Consider the following 15,459-nt stretch of genomic DNA (forward strand, 5'->3'; position numbering starts at 1 on the left):
TCATACATAGAGTAAGAAGAATATAAAGCCAAAATATAAAACGATTTATTGTAAGAGTACAGAAATCACATTTAATTACAGAATCATCTACAGAATACAAAGCCTTGGTCCCATGGTTAAATGAGCACAAAAATGAATCAACTATTCTGTAGATAATATTCTAAAGACTTTGATAAATCAGTCCTACATTCTAAAGAGCAGCAATCAGGTTTGTTTCAAATAAGAATTGTCTTTGATCAGATATTGCTTATTTGAGGCGCAAGTACACAGTATCTGACTCAGAGCTGGAGTTTCCCAGCCAGAGGGCTGCAGGGGTAGAGCCGTGAGAAACGGCCCAGTGTCCACACAGGAAACACATTCCTGTAAGAGGTGTAGCTGATGGCGCAGCTTTTATTGAACACTCCAGAAATGTTCTCCTGAAAACAGGGAAACAACCCAGCACATGTTATTAGACAGATAGAGAAACCCCAGATGAATTTTGGAGATCTGGCAACAGCTTTGCTCACCTGTGGCCAGTCTCCATTGTGCAGCTGCTTATCAATCAGAACTTGAATGCCTCGCTCGATCACTCTGATGTCAGGGTACCTAAAAATTTGACATTTTTAAAATAAATTTACTCTCCTGTTTTGGAAAAGCAGCCCCAATTTTTTCCATGAATTTGCCAAAAAGCAACACTTTGAAAAACGCTAAATGTTCTCCTGAAACTCTGGTGCTGATGTTACCTGACAGCCATCAACCCCAGCAAAGCCCAGCAGGTGTTGTGGATCTGTGAGTTCTTGCTCTGAACGTAGCGCCGTTGCTCACATGACTCAAAGTCCTCGCCCCAGCCTCCATCCTCCATCTGCTTCGACAGCATGAACTCACAGGCGCGTTTCACCTCCACACAAACAGACCTGCAACGTAGAAAAGAAATGAATGAGGGGGTTAAATAAAGTGCAAAGTGCAGTAAAAGAACACTGATGATTTTTTTAAATGAACATCAACATGAGAACACAAACAAATAACATACCCGCTTTGGAAAGTGTGGCCCATACATGCAAATGCCTCCAAACCAAACCAGACTCCATATGTGAAACAGACTCCCCAGGACCTAAGACAAGCCGAATACTTCATAAATAGACTAAGAAGCAACAGAATAATGTTTCTGATTATAAAAGGACAAACGCCTACCCTTCCCACGAGCCATCAGGTCTTTGAACCCTCCTGCAGTAGTTCAGCCCCTGCTGAAGAGTTGTCCTATGTGATCAAGAGATGTGGTTTAACCAAACCATCTTTCAAACCACAATATGCTGAAAAATTGTGCTTGGCTGTACCTAATCTCTTCAGCTCTGTGCTCAGGATATACGCTGTGAAAGTGTTTCAGTGCCTGCATTACAGCTGAGGTACACTCAACATACGTGTAGTCAATCATTATATCACCTGGGAAAGAAAGAGGTGGAATCAGACATGTCAAGACCGATGGAAAATGCACTGAATATGACATATTACTGCATGCGCACCAAACACTTCAGATGGGTTCAACAGCTCCAGCAGTTTTCCACCACGTTTGGTCTCATACGTGGCAAACCCTCCATCAGGATTTCTCATGCTTAGCAGCTGAAACAAAATCACAGAGATGAAAAAATTACTCTACACTTTGAAAGTTTGGGGTCAGTAAAATTAATACTTTTATTCAGCAAGGACACATTAAATTGATCAAAAGTGACATTTATAATAAAGAAGATTTCTATTTCAAATAAATGCAGTTTTTATATATTACAATTTTCTATTAATCAAAGAATCATACAAAAATGTATCATGGCTTTCTACAAAAAATATTAAGTATTAACTGTTTTCAACATTGATAATGATAAGAAATGTCTCTTGAGCACCAAATCAGCATATTAGAATGATTTCTGAAGAAATTATATTTTATGTTATATTTTAAAACATATTAACATAGAAAACAGTGATTTAAAATTGTAATTATATTTCACAATATTTTTACTTTTACTGTATTTTTGATCAAATAAATATGGTTTTGGTGACCGTAAGAGAAGAGACATTTTTCAAAAAAATGTAAATGTAAAAATCACACCACCTCCAACCTTTTGAACAATAGTGTATACGATTAGTGTGTTTGCTCTGACATGGCTTGTGAGTTTGGATGCATTACACTTTGTAATTTCAATGGATGAGCATTAGAGAAGTGACACTATATAATATAAGCCTATGAATAAATACTGAATGTAATCAATTAACTTACATTTGAACTCATTTGTCTTAGTAAAAATGAACAAAAATAACATTTTTGAGGGACAGATTAAAGATGAGCACACTGTCTATGCTGTAAATTGATGAGATTTGAGTCATAAAGAGGCTCGGTGTGGCATAGTGGCTTAAGCTCATTGTGCCCTTGAGCAAGACACTTAACCACAGGTTGCTCCAAGGGGATTGTTCCTATAATAAGTGTTCTGTAAATCAGATTATTGTGGCTCTGCACTGGTAAGACACAGACAAAATGTTAAACATGTCTGAAATGTAAATAAGGCTTTTACCACATTGACAGCATCATCGAGTCTTTCTGCAGGAACTTTTTCTTTGAGGAAACCACACTGCTCCTGCAGCAGCATCACAGATTTCAGCCCTTCCGCTGTACAGTCCGCAACTATCCAACCACAGTCCCGTGTGCTGAAGGGAAAACCTCCCTGAATCACATGAACACACATACTCATTAAAGTGTTGAAGAGCAGATTAAGAATGGTTAAGAAAGTTGAAAAGCAATACACAAATATTTACCTTGTTCATTTGTCTATAGTATTTCTTATATTCCGGAGGATTATCTTTGATCTATAAAAATAAAAAACTGATTAGACCTCACATAGAGACCAAATTATTACATTTCAGTGGGGGCCAAAGGTCTGAGAGTACAAGTGAAATGTCTCTGTTTTGCTTTTTATATTTAAAACATATACATATATTTAAAATTAAGAAATTTTTTCTTGTACTTCAGCGGAAGCAAGCAAAAACTGACCGTTTGTACAAAGGAAATGTCACAAATTTGATTAGTGAGCTTGAATGATGCATTTATTTTACAACAAAACTTGTTTCATTTTCTTTTATTTAAAAAAAAAAAAAAAAAACTTAGATTATTTCCATAATTAAAAGAAAAAATTATTTCAATGTGGTCTCACTTTTGGACTCCACTGTATTTGGATTGGCACATAAGCAAATTTAACATTGTCAATACCAATATAGTTAGGTTAAAGCTAAATACATAAACAGGTTGTAATAATAAAGAACATTATGTTTTAAAAAATTTGATTTAATCATCCTCACCTGGGTTAAATCAAAGAAATGATGGGCTTGTGTTAGGCATTCTGTAAACCTGGGGATGTCCTGGGCTCCTGCCTGTTTAGAAAACAAACTCAACTGATCAGAGAAATCACCGGTTATGTGCCAAATTCAGCTTTATTAATAAAGATATGTACCTCAAGAAATGCTTGTACTGCAAATGCAGTGTCCCATAGCTGTGATCCGTTTGTACCCTGATATAAATAAATAATAATATGGAGAGGTAATTGTTATTATTATTGCTAATAATAAAATTTTAATTGCTTAACTGATCAGAATAACAAACTTTAGAAGCAAAAAAGGTTAAATTCCTTATAATGACAACCTCTCACCTGCATTTTCAAACCATCCAGACCCAGCCTGGGGCATTAAAAAAAACAAAAATCACAAAAAGCCAATTATTATTATAAATATATAAAATATACAGGACATTATTAAAATCAGGCCACGAACCATAGATAGTCAGGAATCCTTGACACATGCTCCTGAAAGGCAGGTGATGTGGGTCCGTCCACATACCAGCGTACCAACATATTGATCGTTTTCGAAATCTGACAAAACAGGAAATTAGTTTCATACACAGAGCAATATTTATGAATGAATAATTACTGTTGAATAATTTTGATATAACATGCACAGAGGAACTACACACAATAAAACTAGGGACGTGCATTCATAGAATCAATATTGATTTCATGCTGACATTACACTACATAAAACAAAATTCTTCTTTTCTCTCACCGGGCCAATGCTGATACACTTAGTGAAGCGATCGTCTGCTTTAATATGGTCATAAAGCTCCTTCACCGCTTTTTCTCTCAGCATAGTGCTGTGATGAGCTTCATACACATTCAGGATCACTGTAAAACCAAGTTTGATAGTGTTATGTGACTTAATTGAAATCTAAAGGGTAAAAGATTGTTATTTACAAAGATGTTGCACTTCTCTCACAATAAGCAATAGTAAGCAAGGTGCTGTGTGGTGTGTACAAGTCACAGGCTGCAATGTTGTTCCTCTGAGCATGCCAGTGAATAGTCGAGTACTCCTGGACATAGAGCTCCTGTTTAACACCCAAAAAAACAACAGCTGTGACTGGATAGTTGGATAGTTCAGTCAAGCAAGCCTGCTTTTAATATGGTATATGTGTGGCCTCTAGTGGTGAAACGGTGAAACTTCACCTGTCTTAAACTGAGTACCAGCGGGTCTTCATCGGCAGACAGCCTGACCGCATAGCAGTAGCTCATGGGCAGGTAGACCTGCCGACAGTGGCACCATAAAGTGGAGGGATGTGCTGGCACCCAGGAAGGGAACAGCCTGGTGGAGGAAAAAAAATCGAACTATATAAATAACAAAGCAAAAATGACACAAAATCTGTAACCAGATGAACTCATTGCATACCACATCTCTGGAAAGAGCGTATTCATCCCTTCCCAGCTGTATACGTTGAGGATGGCCAACCAGAATTTGCCCCAAGAGGGTATGCCGACAGCACCACCTGTAACAGAGCAGGACAATACTGAAACTGAACAGTTGTATCTCATTTCATGGGATGCGTTACATATGAACATACATGTGACTGTTCCGTTTATCAGCAATCCCAGACCTTTGCTGTGTAAAATATTCCTTGCCCGAACCACATCTGGATCATCAGGCCCGAGTCCCAGAATTCTCAAGGTCGTGTAATTCAAAGCTGTTCCAAAAACAGTAGACTTATCTTCAATGTGCCTGAAAAATGAATATCTTTGTTGTTTATCAGGTCATAAAGGAATAATTCCATTACTATCCCAGTAAAGTTAAACATGCGATTAAAATTAAACAAGGGACAGTAGACCCCAAAAAAAATGAAAACTCTGTCATCATTTATTTATCCATACTCATTTTTACACTGTAAAAAATGACCGTGAATTTAACGGTAAAAGACTAAAAATTGTACATGTATTGGACATTAATTTTACGGTAGTATACCGTTTTTGGAAGTGAAAAAGACCATATAATTTACAGTGAATAACCATAAACCATGAATTCCCTGCGTTACATTTCAAATTTGATGTTTTTTTGTTGAAATAACTGTTTCTTAGTTTTTTCTTATCAGTTTTGTATATTAGGGTTGTGTGTTACACCTAATGTTGTTAAATTAATGTTTATTGCATTATTTCAGTTTTATGTGTGTTACCATGATGGTGTTTAGCGTTTGTGTGAATGACACTGTGCACCTTCTATATATGTTATTATTTAAAAGCTGCTTGTGATGGGCTTTGGTTCATCATGTGACTTTCTCATCACCACCTGCATTTGGTGGTTATCAGTGTATTACAAAGGTACAAAACAGATTTCAGTACTTCAATAGGTTGGTATATTAACATTATATCAGTTAATGAAATGACGGTATTTAACTGTAAGTTTAAGTTAAAACCGTAAAACCTAAAACGTTGCTACCATATTTTTTACAGTAAAATTCCGGCAACCACAGCTGCAGTTTTTTTACCGTAAATTTTACTGATATTTTTTTACAGTGTAGCTGACATATTAAAGCAATAATGTATGCGAGTAGACAATATTGTGTGCTTACATCTTTTTGACAGCATATTTATGTTCAGGAGCGTCCCTGAAAGCAATTTCTAACTAGCTTTACTTGGGTACAAAAACTCCGGTTCTGCCAGTTGGCCCAAAGTTAGCGGGGAGCTGTCGGAGTAAATGGCAGCAGCTGCTCGCAGTTCTAAAGAGCATGTCCCAGTCAGCGCGGGAAAAGTCATGGCATCTACATTAATACTACCTTAATGGCCCATCTGCCGCTCCGTAGGGTCCCCGCACCACTCTATGGAGTCATAGGCGTTTGACAGGCAGTCTTCAGCATGCCAGACGCCCACCGCATGCCAAATGGCCCAGAGACGGCCTGACGTCGCCCGGATATGTCAAACTCTTTCCTCACTGCTCGTCAAAAATGTCCCCGGTGAAAGTTACGGCGACTTTTCACATGTGAGCGCTTCTGGATGTGCGGGGAGGACATCAAATGAGTTGAGAAGACTTATCTTCAATGTGCCTGAAAAATGAATATCTTTGTTGTTTATCAGGTCATAAAGGAATAATTCCATTACTATCCCAGTAAAGTTAAACATGCGATTAAAATTAAACAAGGGACAGTAGACCCCAAAAAAAATGAAAACTCTGTCATCATTTATTTATCCATACTCATTTTTACACTGTAAAAAATGACCGTGAATTTAACGGTAAAAGACTAAAAATTGTACATGTATTGGACATTAATTTTACGGTAGTATACCGTTTTTGGAAGTGAAAAAGACCATATAATTTACAGTGAATAACCATAAACCATGAATTCCCTGCGTTACATTTCAAATTTGATGTTTTTTTGTTGAAATAACTGTTTCTTAGTTTTTTCTTATCAGTTTTGTATATTAGGGTTGTGTGTTACACCTAATGTTGTTAAATTAATGTTTATTGCATTATTTCAGTTTTATGTGTGTTACCATGATGGTGTTTAGTGTTTGTGTGAATGACACTGTGCACCTTCTATATATGTTATTATTTAAAAGCTGCTTGTGATGGGCTTTGGTTCATCATGTGACTTTCTCATCACCACCTGCATTTGGTGGTTATCAGTGTATTACAAATGTACAAAACAGATTTCAGTACTTCAATAGGTTGGTATATTAACATTATATCAGTTAATGAAATGACGGTATTTAACTGTAAGTTTAAGTTAAAACCGTAAAACCTAAAACGTTGCTACCGCATTTTTTAAGGTAAAATTCCGGCAACCACAGCTGTCGGTTTTTTACCGTAAATTTTACGGATTTTTTTTTACAGTGTAGATGGACTATCCCTTTAAATGACAAAACATGATTAATGAGACTTAATTTTTAGGATTATTAACATTATTAGAATTATGACGTTATATTCATGACAGTTATGCTAATTTCCCTCCAAATCATCATTTATCTAAAGCATCTAAACATTTATTTGATTAATTTATTTTTTTTGTAATTGATAATTACAAAAAAATACATTATTCTCAATGGTTCTTTGATTCTAATGACTGTAACAGTACTAAAAATAATTCTTTTAATCCAGTGATTTTATTTTTATTCAGGTGAATTTACATTTATGCATTTGGCAGACACTTTCATCCAAAACAACATACAAAAAAGGAACAAAGCATTTTGTCAAAGAGCCAACAATATTGACAGTACACAAGGTTTATAAGAAGGTAAGCTAGTGGAGAAAAAAAAAACAAAGTCAGTACAACAAATAAAATACTGTCATCATGATGTATAAATGTAATGATACATCAACAGTTTTATTTTTGATTTCCTTCTTTCTTTTTTGCATTTTAATAATTAGATAATTTCTTATTTCTTTTGATTTGTGAGTGAAATATAATCTGGACATGTTCCTGTAAGGTATCATGAGATTCATGCCATATAATAACAGATAGTGTTATTAATACTCACAGGCCCCAGCCTCCGTCAGGCAGCTGCACAGAGCGAAGGTATCTAACCATTTCCTGCTTCCATGCATCTGGCAGAGGGATCTTAGCAATATGACAGGTTATGAGCAGACCTGAAAACCATCAACAAATAGACAAAAGGACAATTTAGCTTTAAAATTCTCTGATATTTCTAGGTTTCCCAGTTCCATTATTAACCTTAAAAATGAATGAGTTAATCAACTAATATTATTTATTTATATTATATATAAATTACTATTTATATATTATCATAATATTTATTTTCATCTAATGACTAAACAAATAAAGTCTGTCCAAACAGCTTATTATAAATTAATGACCTGGAAGTAAGAAAAGTGGTCCACCATAATCCCCAGCCCAGTGTCCATCTTCAGCCTGGAGAGAGCTGTAGAAGTCCATTCCCTTCAGTGCAGCTTCTACTGCAGTGTGTGCGGCAGGGGATGCTGAGATGAACTCACCCTGAGGTCAAAGAGAAACATATTAGATATGAACATGAATATAAGAATGTAACGTACACCATTATACACTTGTCTGTAATGCTCATGTTTACCACGTCCAGTCCCAGAGAGTGAGATTCCAGCATGCTCTGCTGTCTGTCCACATGGTCTGCCTCCTCAATGTACCTCCAGGTCTGTCTGCCTTCCACATTACTCAACCTCCAGCGGCTGAGATCTGTCACCGACTCAGTCTTATAGGGGCCTCCCCTTCTCCGCAGACACCTGAATCAAACCTTTAAATGTTACACTTGGATGGGCATAGTAACATATAGTACAGTAACACTTTTCAAACCTTACATGTTTAAAAAGTTGATGTGCATCTAACAATAACAATTAAAAGCTCCTTTCTTTTTCATTACTTTATTAAAAATTTAGTTGTCAGTAAAAAACGAAATACCGGCATTTACTTTCTATTAAATAAAATACAATAAAATAAACACCTTGTAGTTTCATGACTTCAATAAGTTATATTATATAATTATATAAATGATATGATAATAAAGACAACATCTACAGATATGCATATTGTCTGCGTCATTGATGCGTATAATAATAATAATAATAACAATAATTAAAACCTAAATCGTCATAATTAATATATAGTTTCGGTTTAATGTGTCTTATGGGAAAATGTATTCATCTGATATCTGCGTGATATTAAAAGAACATAAGCATTCGCAAACATGAAACAATTATACTCACGTTCCCTCTGTCATCTTTGAAGTGCATGAGCAAAACTTGTAAACTGAAAAGAACCCGTCATATTTCAGCTGATCGAGAAGGTAAACGCCTCCTTTAAATCAGCCTGGGAAATGTAGTTCTTTGTTCCTCTTAGATCGTTATCAAAACGGTATAAACATGGAAATGGGTTTTATCCTAAAACTGTGTTTCCCATAATGCTTAGCGCTGCCATCCGAGCGCGATATCGCATGGCGACATGACCAGAGGACAGGCCCTCCAATCACAAGATAGAAACATCGCAAAATGGGCATAAATTGCCAGATTACACAAACCACATTTGGAGTGTCATGAATAATTAATCACCTCATGACCCGGTAGTTGAATAAAAACTATCTTTATGGTTGTCCAAAAATATACAATTAAATACAACAGAATTATTGTGATGAACAAAATACATTCAACTCTATTATTCATAAACCTGGAAAGTATGTATGCAAACAAATGAACCAGTTCTAAATTTGTGTTTAAGTACAAGGAGATTCACACTAAGATTGAATTAAACTTAATGGATGAGGCACACAACTTAAGCAAATGGATTTAATCAAAACAAACTTAAAAACGGCAAAAATAAAACTGTTGAGACCAATAAGCAGCAGATAAAGGACATTTTCTTTCAAGCTGGGAGACTGGAAGTGGTATTCAGCAGCTGCTGTTACACTGAAGCATCTTCAGTTCTCTACAATGTCTAAAAGACACTTCAGCTTGAGGTCACACACACGTTCCTCCTCTTTCTGACTTGACAACTCTCTTTTCAAGTCCTGCAAATGTTGTAACAAAGATACTGGTCTGTGTTTTTCAAAAGATGCAGCAGTCTGTTCCACTTCCTTCAAATAAAAAACAAAAGCCGGTTTAAAGCATTTAGAATGAAAGCTGCTTTTTAAATACATATTAGTTCTAGTTATTCATTACAGTTACGCTAGAATACTGTACTTGTATGTGAATGGTAGCAGCGGGGTGCTTGGAAGAGGAGGTCCTAACTAGAGGAGGCGCACAGAGGAGGGTGGAGGGAAGGAAGAGAGGAAAAGAGGCAGAGGACAAATAATCCACTTTAATCCGACGCTGAATCTGCTCTCCGATTCTAGATATGCATATAAACAAAATGAATAAAATTGACAAAATCCCATAATGCATCATTACAATTTAAAATATGTAAAATGAGACTACTGTTTGGAGCGGAATAAGGTACAAATACTGATCTAAAATCTTCTCAAGTTTGTGTAAAACTCAGTTTAGTGCATTAAAAAAAAATGTAAGCTAACCTCTGGCCCTCAGCATTCATCTCCTGAACAGTTGAGAGAGTACGCTGAAGTCGCTCCATTATGGGAGGCTGTGCGCTGTCTGCATCAAAGAGTCTGTTTATTTTGCTAGGAGATGATATTTTCTCAGCCAGGTCAGCGGTTTCATTTTCCTTTAAAAACACAAAAATAGAGACTTAGTGCAATTATAGTAATGCAAGTATATTAATCCAGTTGTGAAGTTGTCTCTGGTATAACTCTACCTGTATATGAACAGTGCCAGCAGCAGGATGCTTTCGGGAGGGGGTCATGGTCACGGGCATAGAGGTCAGGGTAAGAGGAAATGATGAAGGGCACAAAGGTTCTGCTTCAATCCGATGTTGTATCTGCTCTCCAATCCTACTGATATGTTAAGAAATGGTTACTGCAAACATTCATGCAAAAAAATAAAAAATAAGCCAACAGTTAACTTTAATATTAAAATGATGAATTCTAACCTCTGGCCTTCAGTGTTCATTTCGCGAATGGAAGAGAGAATCCATTCAAAGCGCTGCAATATTGGAATTTGTGCAGTATCACAAACAGAAGGCCATTCTTCCGTGTTTATGTGACTCTGGAACAGCCTCTGCTTGGGGAAATGTCTGGCCGCAATGGGGGACCTGACTTTTGATCTATCAGAAAATGTTGCAATTTTGTTTGAATCTTTTACTGTAAGACTGTTATGTAATATAAGATTATACTGTGAATAATACATATGTAAAAGAGTGAGAGTTACACTTCTGAGGCTTGCCGTTTTTCCTGATATGTCAGTTTCACAGCCTCTATCCAACTGTCAGGGGGCTGGAAATTCTTCAGGCTGTCTTTGTTAAAGTATACAAGAATCTCACCATCATCCGTGAGGGCATCTGTGATTATAAGAGTCAAAACATACATTTTTAAACAATGGAACATGTTCACAGCTCATAATTGGCATTCTGTTACTCTCACCTTTTGCCACAAGAGGTTGCAAAATCCAGTCCTTCATACGATGCTCTACACACAGGCATATGATCTCATCCCAGGGAATTTCGTGAAAGGACGGTCCAATCTTCTCATAGTCATCCTCATCTGCACCGCTCACATGAAAGTATTGGTAGTTCACTCTTCTTAGCAGGTTCTCCAGACGGGACATTAGAATAGGTTGGCTTAAGGGTGAGGTAGGAATTTGGGATACATACTGGAATATATAGGCACACAAATGTGGCCAGGAGGCTGAGAAATAAGAAAAGTGATTAGTTTTAATTTCTCAATAAAAGTACTAAACTGTAAGGTTTAACTCTGCATCAAATACCTTAACTATGAAAATTCTGCTAAACAAAATTGATTACATCAAACTGGAACTTAAAACAAAACCTACCACTAATGGGAGACAGATCCCACTCAGGAAGTTGCCGGCTGAGGATGGTTCTCTTCAGCCACTCCAGGTGTTCTGGAGAGTTCCAGGAATGATGAGGAATCAGCTCACTGTTCTCGGGGAGAGAGAATTCAGGAGGTGGCCAGCAGAGACTGGACAGATGCTCTGACGAAACCACACCTGCTAGGAAACTCAGCACACTGTTACAGAGCTGCACGATAGGCTCCGGGTGCTGAGACGGAAGACCCGCATGTTTCCTGTCCTGCTTGTCTCGTTGTAGTCTGGAGTAGAACTCACGGCACAGGCCTAACTCAACAACCTGCAGAAGGGTCTGGGAGGACAGGACTGGGCCAGCGGGAGAGTGGGCAGCAAGCCACCTGATGACATGGCTCATCTGAAGCAGATCAATTATAAAAAGAATGTGTAAATACATAATCCATGTTACATTTTTAATAAATATATTGGTGGATTGAAGATATCAATCTGCATTTTGTCTGAAAAAAAAAATTAAAAGCATCTATCCATTGCTTTAAAGGACACCAAACATTATTTACAACAGTGGAATCTACTTTTAATTTTAGATGCTTTAAAAAAGTAAATTGAAGATGTAAAAAAAAAAAGTTACAAATAATAGACTGAGTATTTATTTGAGTTTAAAAATAGATAAGCCAACATGAAATGTGGGTCCGCAATGATTATTTGGCTACAATTTATCACCTTAATTATATCGCCCTATTTTACTTTTTGAGCCAATAACTATAGCAATAAAAAGGTCACATATATAAGCGGATACCGATACTACCACATATATCACGCATCCCTAACACAAATATTTTTAACTATATTTAATAAGAACAACTGTGTATTCTCAATATTCCTTTGTAGACCAACCTGCGCTGAGCCTTGCAGGTCAGTGAGGGTTGCTGGTATATGGACGAAGATGTATTCAGAGATGAGACCATCTTTGACTAACATATTCAACATGAGTGCTGTGAGAGAGACAATACAATAATCAGATTGCAGTCTTTAACAGTCTTGTCTATTATACTACGTCTTTACTACAAAACTTGCCTTCTTCCAAACCATGATCATTAGTACCACCCTCTTGGTTGCCAGTAACCACCACAACCAGTGGTACAGGACAGTGCCAGCAGCTGGCCTGCTGCACCTGCCTCAGCTGAAGGAGGGCAGCGGGCAGGGACACATCCTCATCCTCTTCACCCTGTCCAGCACTGAGAGAGGGAAGTAGCATCAGCAGAGCGTTGGTACCATGGAGCTCCTTCTGTTCCTCCAGCAGACATTGGCCTTCTGCACTCAGAGGGCCATGACATGCCTGCACACAAACACAGGGGTTAGTCAAGTCAATGCAGAGACATTTGGATAACTGGATACTAGTGAGCTTCATTTCATGAGTTGGAATTTTCCCCCTGTGGACCATTTTCTGCTCAATACCTCACTTTAACTGGGTAAATAATGACAGAATTTGAATTTTCTAGGAAAACTATTCCTTCTGAAGCTTACCTTTATAGAAATGTGAACTTCATGAGTCTGTCCCCTAATATTTGTCAGGCTGTGACTGATGCACAGCGTTTTCAGTTGCCCTTTGAGTTCTTTCTCAGTCTCTTCGGATTGGTTTCCTCCACCCACTTTAACCTCAAGCCAGTCTGTCAGAATCCTGCATGGAAACAAAAAACAAAAGAGGTCAGTTATGATTTTACATGTTTTAAGAAATTTTCCTACAATTTCGTTCCTTACCTGCTTGCATAACTTATGTCACTATCACAGATGCTTGGCAACAGAAGCGTGGCTTTCCAGAAGACTCTGTCAGGAGCATTAGGGGTGCTTTCTGCCACAAGAGTGGGCAGGTCAAGAGGCATCCATACACGCTCACTGCCAAAGAAGGATAATTAACCATACAGACAATCATGGTGATAAAAATTATCTGCATTCTGCACATCTATGTCACACTTTCGCCCCACTGTACTGACCTCAGTAAGAGATTGTAGTAGTAGGACACTTTCATTTGATGAACTGCTTCCTGTCTCATTTTCAGCAATCTATAATATTAAAGTTCATTGCCAGGAACAATCATTAAGACGCATTAAAAAAAAAAACATATCTAAGCACGACAAAAAACAAATTGAAATCTCCAATAACAGACCTTGTGCAGGAAACCGCCATGTTGCCGGAGTTACCCAGGTTGACCATCCCCTGGGCCAGGAGGTCCAGAGAGGGGTCGGAAGGGGCACTGGGTACGAGAGCCTTCAGTTTGAACCGCGGATCTACACAGCCAGGGGCTGCAGGGAAACCACGCATCTGTCTCTTTAGCTGACGACGCACGGCTACCACGTCACGCCACCTAAAGTATATGCATACGTCTGTTCTTTAAAGGTTTCTGTAGGAGACCTATTTGCTGCTCCAGGGATTCTTTTATACACATAAAGAGAAATAATCAGATCCTCAAACCTCTTGATGAAGTTGCAGACACGCCTCAACTCATTGTCCAGGATCTCTTGTGCCATTGCAGCCAGCTCCTCAGCCAGCGTCTCCTCTACTATGCTGTTGCATTCCTCCGCTGAGCAGCAGGCAATACAAGCCGCCTTTTCTTCTAAAGCAAGCCTGGAAGGGAAGAACAGCATCACCAATTTTGCACACATTCATTAATGAATATCACGAATATTCATCAAAGTCATCTTTCACCCAAAAATCAAAATAAAGAAATATTATATTACAATAAATACATATATAATAAACATTTTGGAGAAATTGAGCCTAACAATTAAAATTGTCTTAACGCCTAAATGTTTGCATTGTGACATTGACAATTTACATGACAATTAAGCATAATCCCCCCCCCTCCAAAATCGCATTACTAAAATCTAAACTCTTATTTTAAAATACATTATATTCATTTTTATATTATGTCAGGTAAACATAATAAATCTTATTAATGGCTTCATTTACTTTTGTCGAAACAATTTACGTTTTTTTCCCCCATTTAATTTCAGAGAGAAATGTGACTTGTACATAATAATCCCTTATAACTGTTAATTAGGAAGCCAAAGTTGACAGACAAAAACAAAGAAAACCTCAGGGAGATATGTAGAATGTGGTACCTTATTTCAGCCTCAGCGGTCACTTTAATGCTCTCTGTTAGCACCTCGTCACTGATTATAGCACACAACTCACCGCTGAACTGCTCAAGAAAGACTTCCTTCCGCCTAACACCAAACACAAAAAATGGAAAAAGACTTGAAAACGCTCCAGTTACTAAACGTAACCTCGATTCCCTGAGATGACTGGAACGAACATTGTGTGAATCATGCTGGGGAAAACTCCTCCGAATAAATGATTTGTTAACAAATGGCATTTCAGCATTTCACTGCCTCATATATATATATATATATATATATATATATGCATGGACAACAACCATACATGTCACTTCTGCAGGCTGCGTCATACTCTGTGAGAGCAGCTTTTGCCGGCTCTGAGACACTTGCATGTTATTTCTCCTGCTCTTTTTCTAGCAAAAATTCACTCATCACTAAAAGAAAACTTAAAGTGAAGTCCTGATTATTTCAGGAGCCTTATCACAAGTCCATTGTTTTTGAATGTTGGCGCTACTTCTGCTATATTTTCACACTTAAAACAATAATTTGGTATTCCTCTTGTACCATTGTCTTCTTTTATGCTAAGAAATAAGTCACCTGGCAGTTCTCTCCCAAGTGGTTCCACTGCTGCCAGCATTAAGTCTGAGTATGATTCAGT

At 37.5% G+C, this 15,459-nt stretch overlaps 2 protein-coding genes across 4 annotated transcripts in view; both read right to left on the minus strand.

Annotated features, from left to right (window-relative positions):
* Positions 1–32: 32 nt before the first annotated feature.
* lss (lanosterol synthase (2,3-oxidosqualene-lanosterol cyclase)) lies at positions 33–9,205 on the minus strand. The gene is made up of 22 exons (XM_016467512.1): positions 9,022–9,205; positions 8,373–8,541; positions 8,143–8,281; positions 7,806–7,914; positions 4,937–5,058; positions 4,732–4,828; positions 4,512–4,647; positions 4,285–4,393; positions 4,075–4,193; positions 3,787–3,884; positions 3,666–3,693; positions 3,471–3,527; positions 3,319–3,390; positions 2,779–2,829; positions 2,538–2,687; positions 1,500–1,596; positions 1,314–1,419; positions 1,171–1,236; positions 1,010–1,090; positions 723–893; positions 507–585; positions 33–416 (listed from the first exon to the last, which is right to left on the minus strand). The coding sequence occupies exons 1-22, from the start codon at positions 9,033–9,035 to the stop codon at positions 279–281; spliced, it is 2,208 nt and encodes a 735-aa protein (XP_016322998.1). The 5' UTR covers positions 9,036–9,205; the 3' UTR covers positions 33–278.
* A 188-nt stretch (positions 9,206–9,393) lies between these two features.
* The window catches only part of LOC107673745 (germinal-center associated nuclear protein-like), a 19,588-nt gene continuing 13,522 nt past the window's right edge, over positions 9,394–15,459 (minus strand). For 2 of the 3 annotated variants that reach the window (XM_016467508.1, XM_016467509.1), the window contains exons 16-31: positions 14,805–14,909; positions 14,155–14,307; positions 13,850–14,047; positions 13,677–13,745; positions 13,444–13,578; positions 13,210–13,363; positions 12,760–13,021; positions 12,580–12,677; positions 11,692–12,082; positions 11,283–11,546; positions 11,071–11,200; positions 10,793–10,966; positions 10,559–10,697; positions 10,320–10,468; positions 9,991–10,138; positions 9,395–9,884 (exon numbers count right to left, since the gene is read on the minus strand). In XM_016467508.1, coding sequence (XP_016322994.1) covers positions 9,729–9,884; positions 9,991–10,138; positions 10,320–10,468; positions 10,559–10,697; positions 10,793–10,966; positions 11,071–11,200; positions 11,283–11,546; positions 11,692–12,082; positions 12,580–12,677; positions 12,760–13,021; positions 13,210–13,363; positions 13,444–13,578; positions 13,677–13,745; positions 13,850–14,047; positions 14,155–14,307; positions 14,805–14,909 — 2,725 coding nt within the window. In that variant the 3' untranslated portion in view covers positions 9,395–9,728. Of the gene's footprint in view, positions 9,885–9,990; positions 10,139–10,319; positions 10,469–10,558; positions 10,698–10,792; positions 10,967–11,070; positions 11,201–11,282; positions 11,547–11,691; positions 12,083–12,579; positions 12,678–12,759; positions 13,022–13,209; positions 13,364–13,443; positions 13,579–13,676; positions 13,746–13,849; positions 14,048–14,154; positions 14,308–14,804; positions 14,910–15,459 lie in introns of all 3 variants that reach the window. The other variant, XM_016467510.1, reaches the window with a different exon arrangement.

This window comes from Sinocyclocheilus anshuiensis, unplaced genomic scaffold (assembly GCF_001515605.1).
Source record: "Sinocyclocheilus anshuiensis isolate Anshui unplaced genomic scaffold, SAMN03320099.WGS_v1.1 scaffold808, whole genome shotgun sequence".
Classification (NCBI taxonomy): Eukaryota; Metazoa; Chordata; class Actinopteri; order Cypriniformes; family Cyprinidae; genus Sinocyclocheilus; species Sinocyclocheilus anshuiensis.

Coding starts and splice junctions, on each gene's coding strand:
- lss (XM_016467512.1), bottom strand. Junction 7,915..8,142: donor ACCACTTTTCTTACTTCCAG/GTCATTAATTTA, acceptor GATGGTTTTCAG/GTCTGCTCATAACCTGTCAT. Junction 1,237..1,313: donor CACAGAGCTGAAGAGATTAG/GTACAGCCAAGC, acceptor TTGATCACATAG/GACAACTCTTCAGCAGGGGC.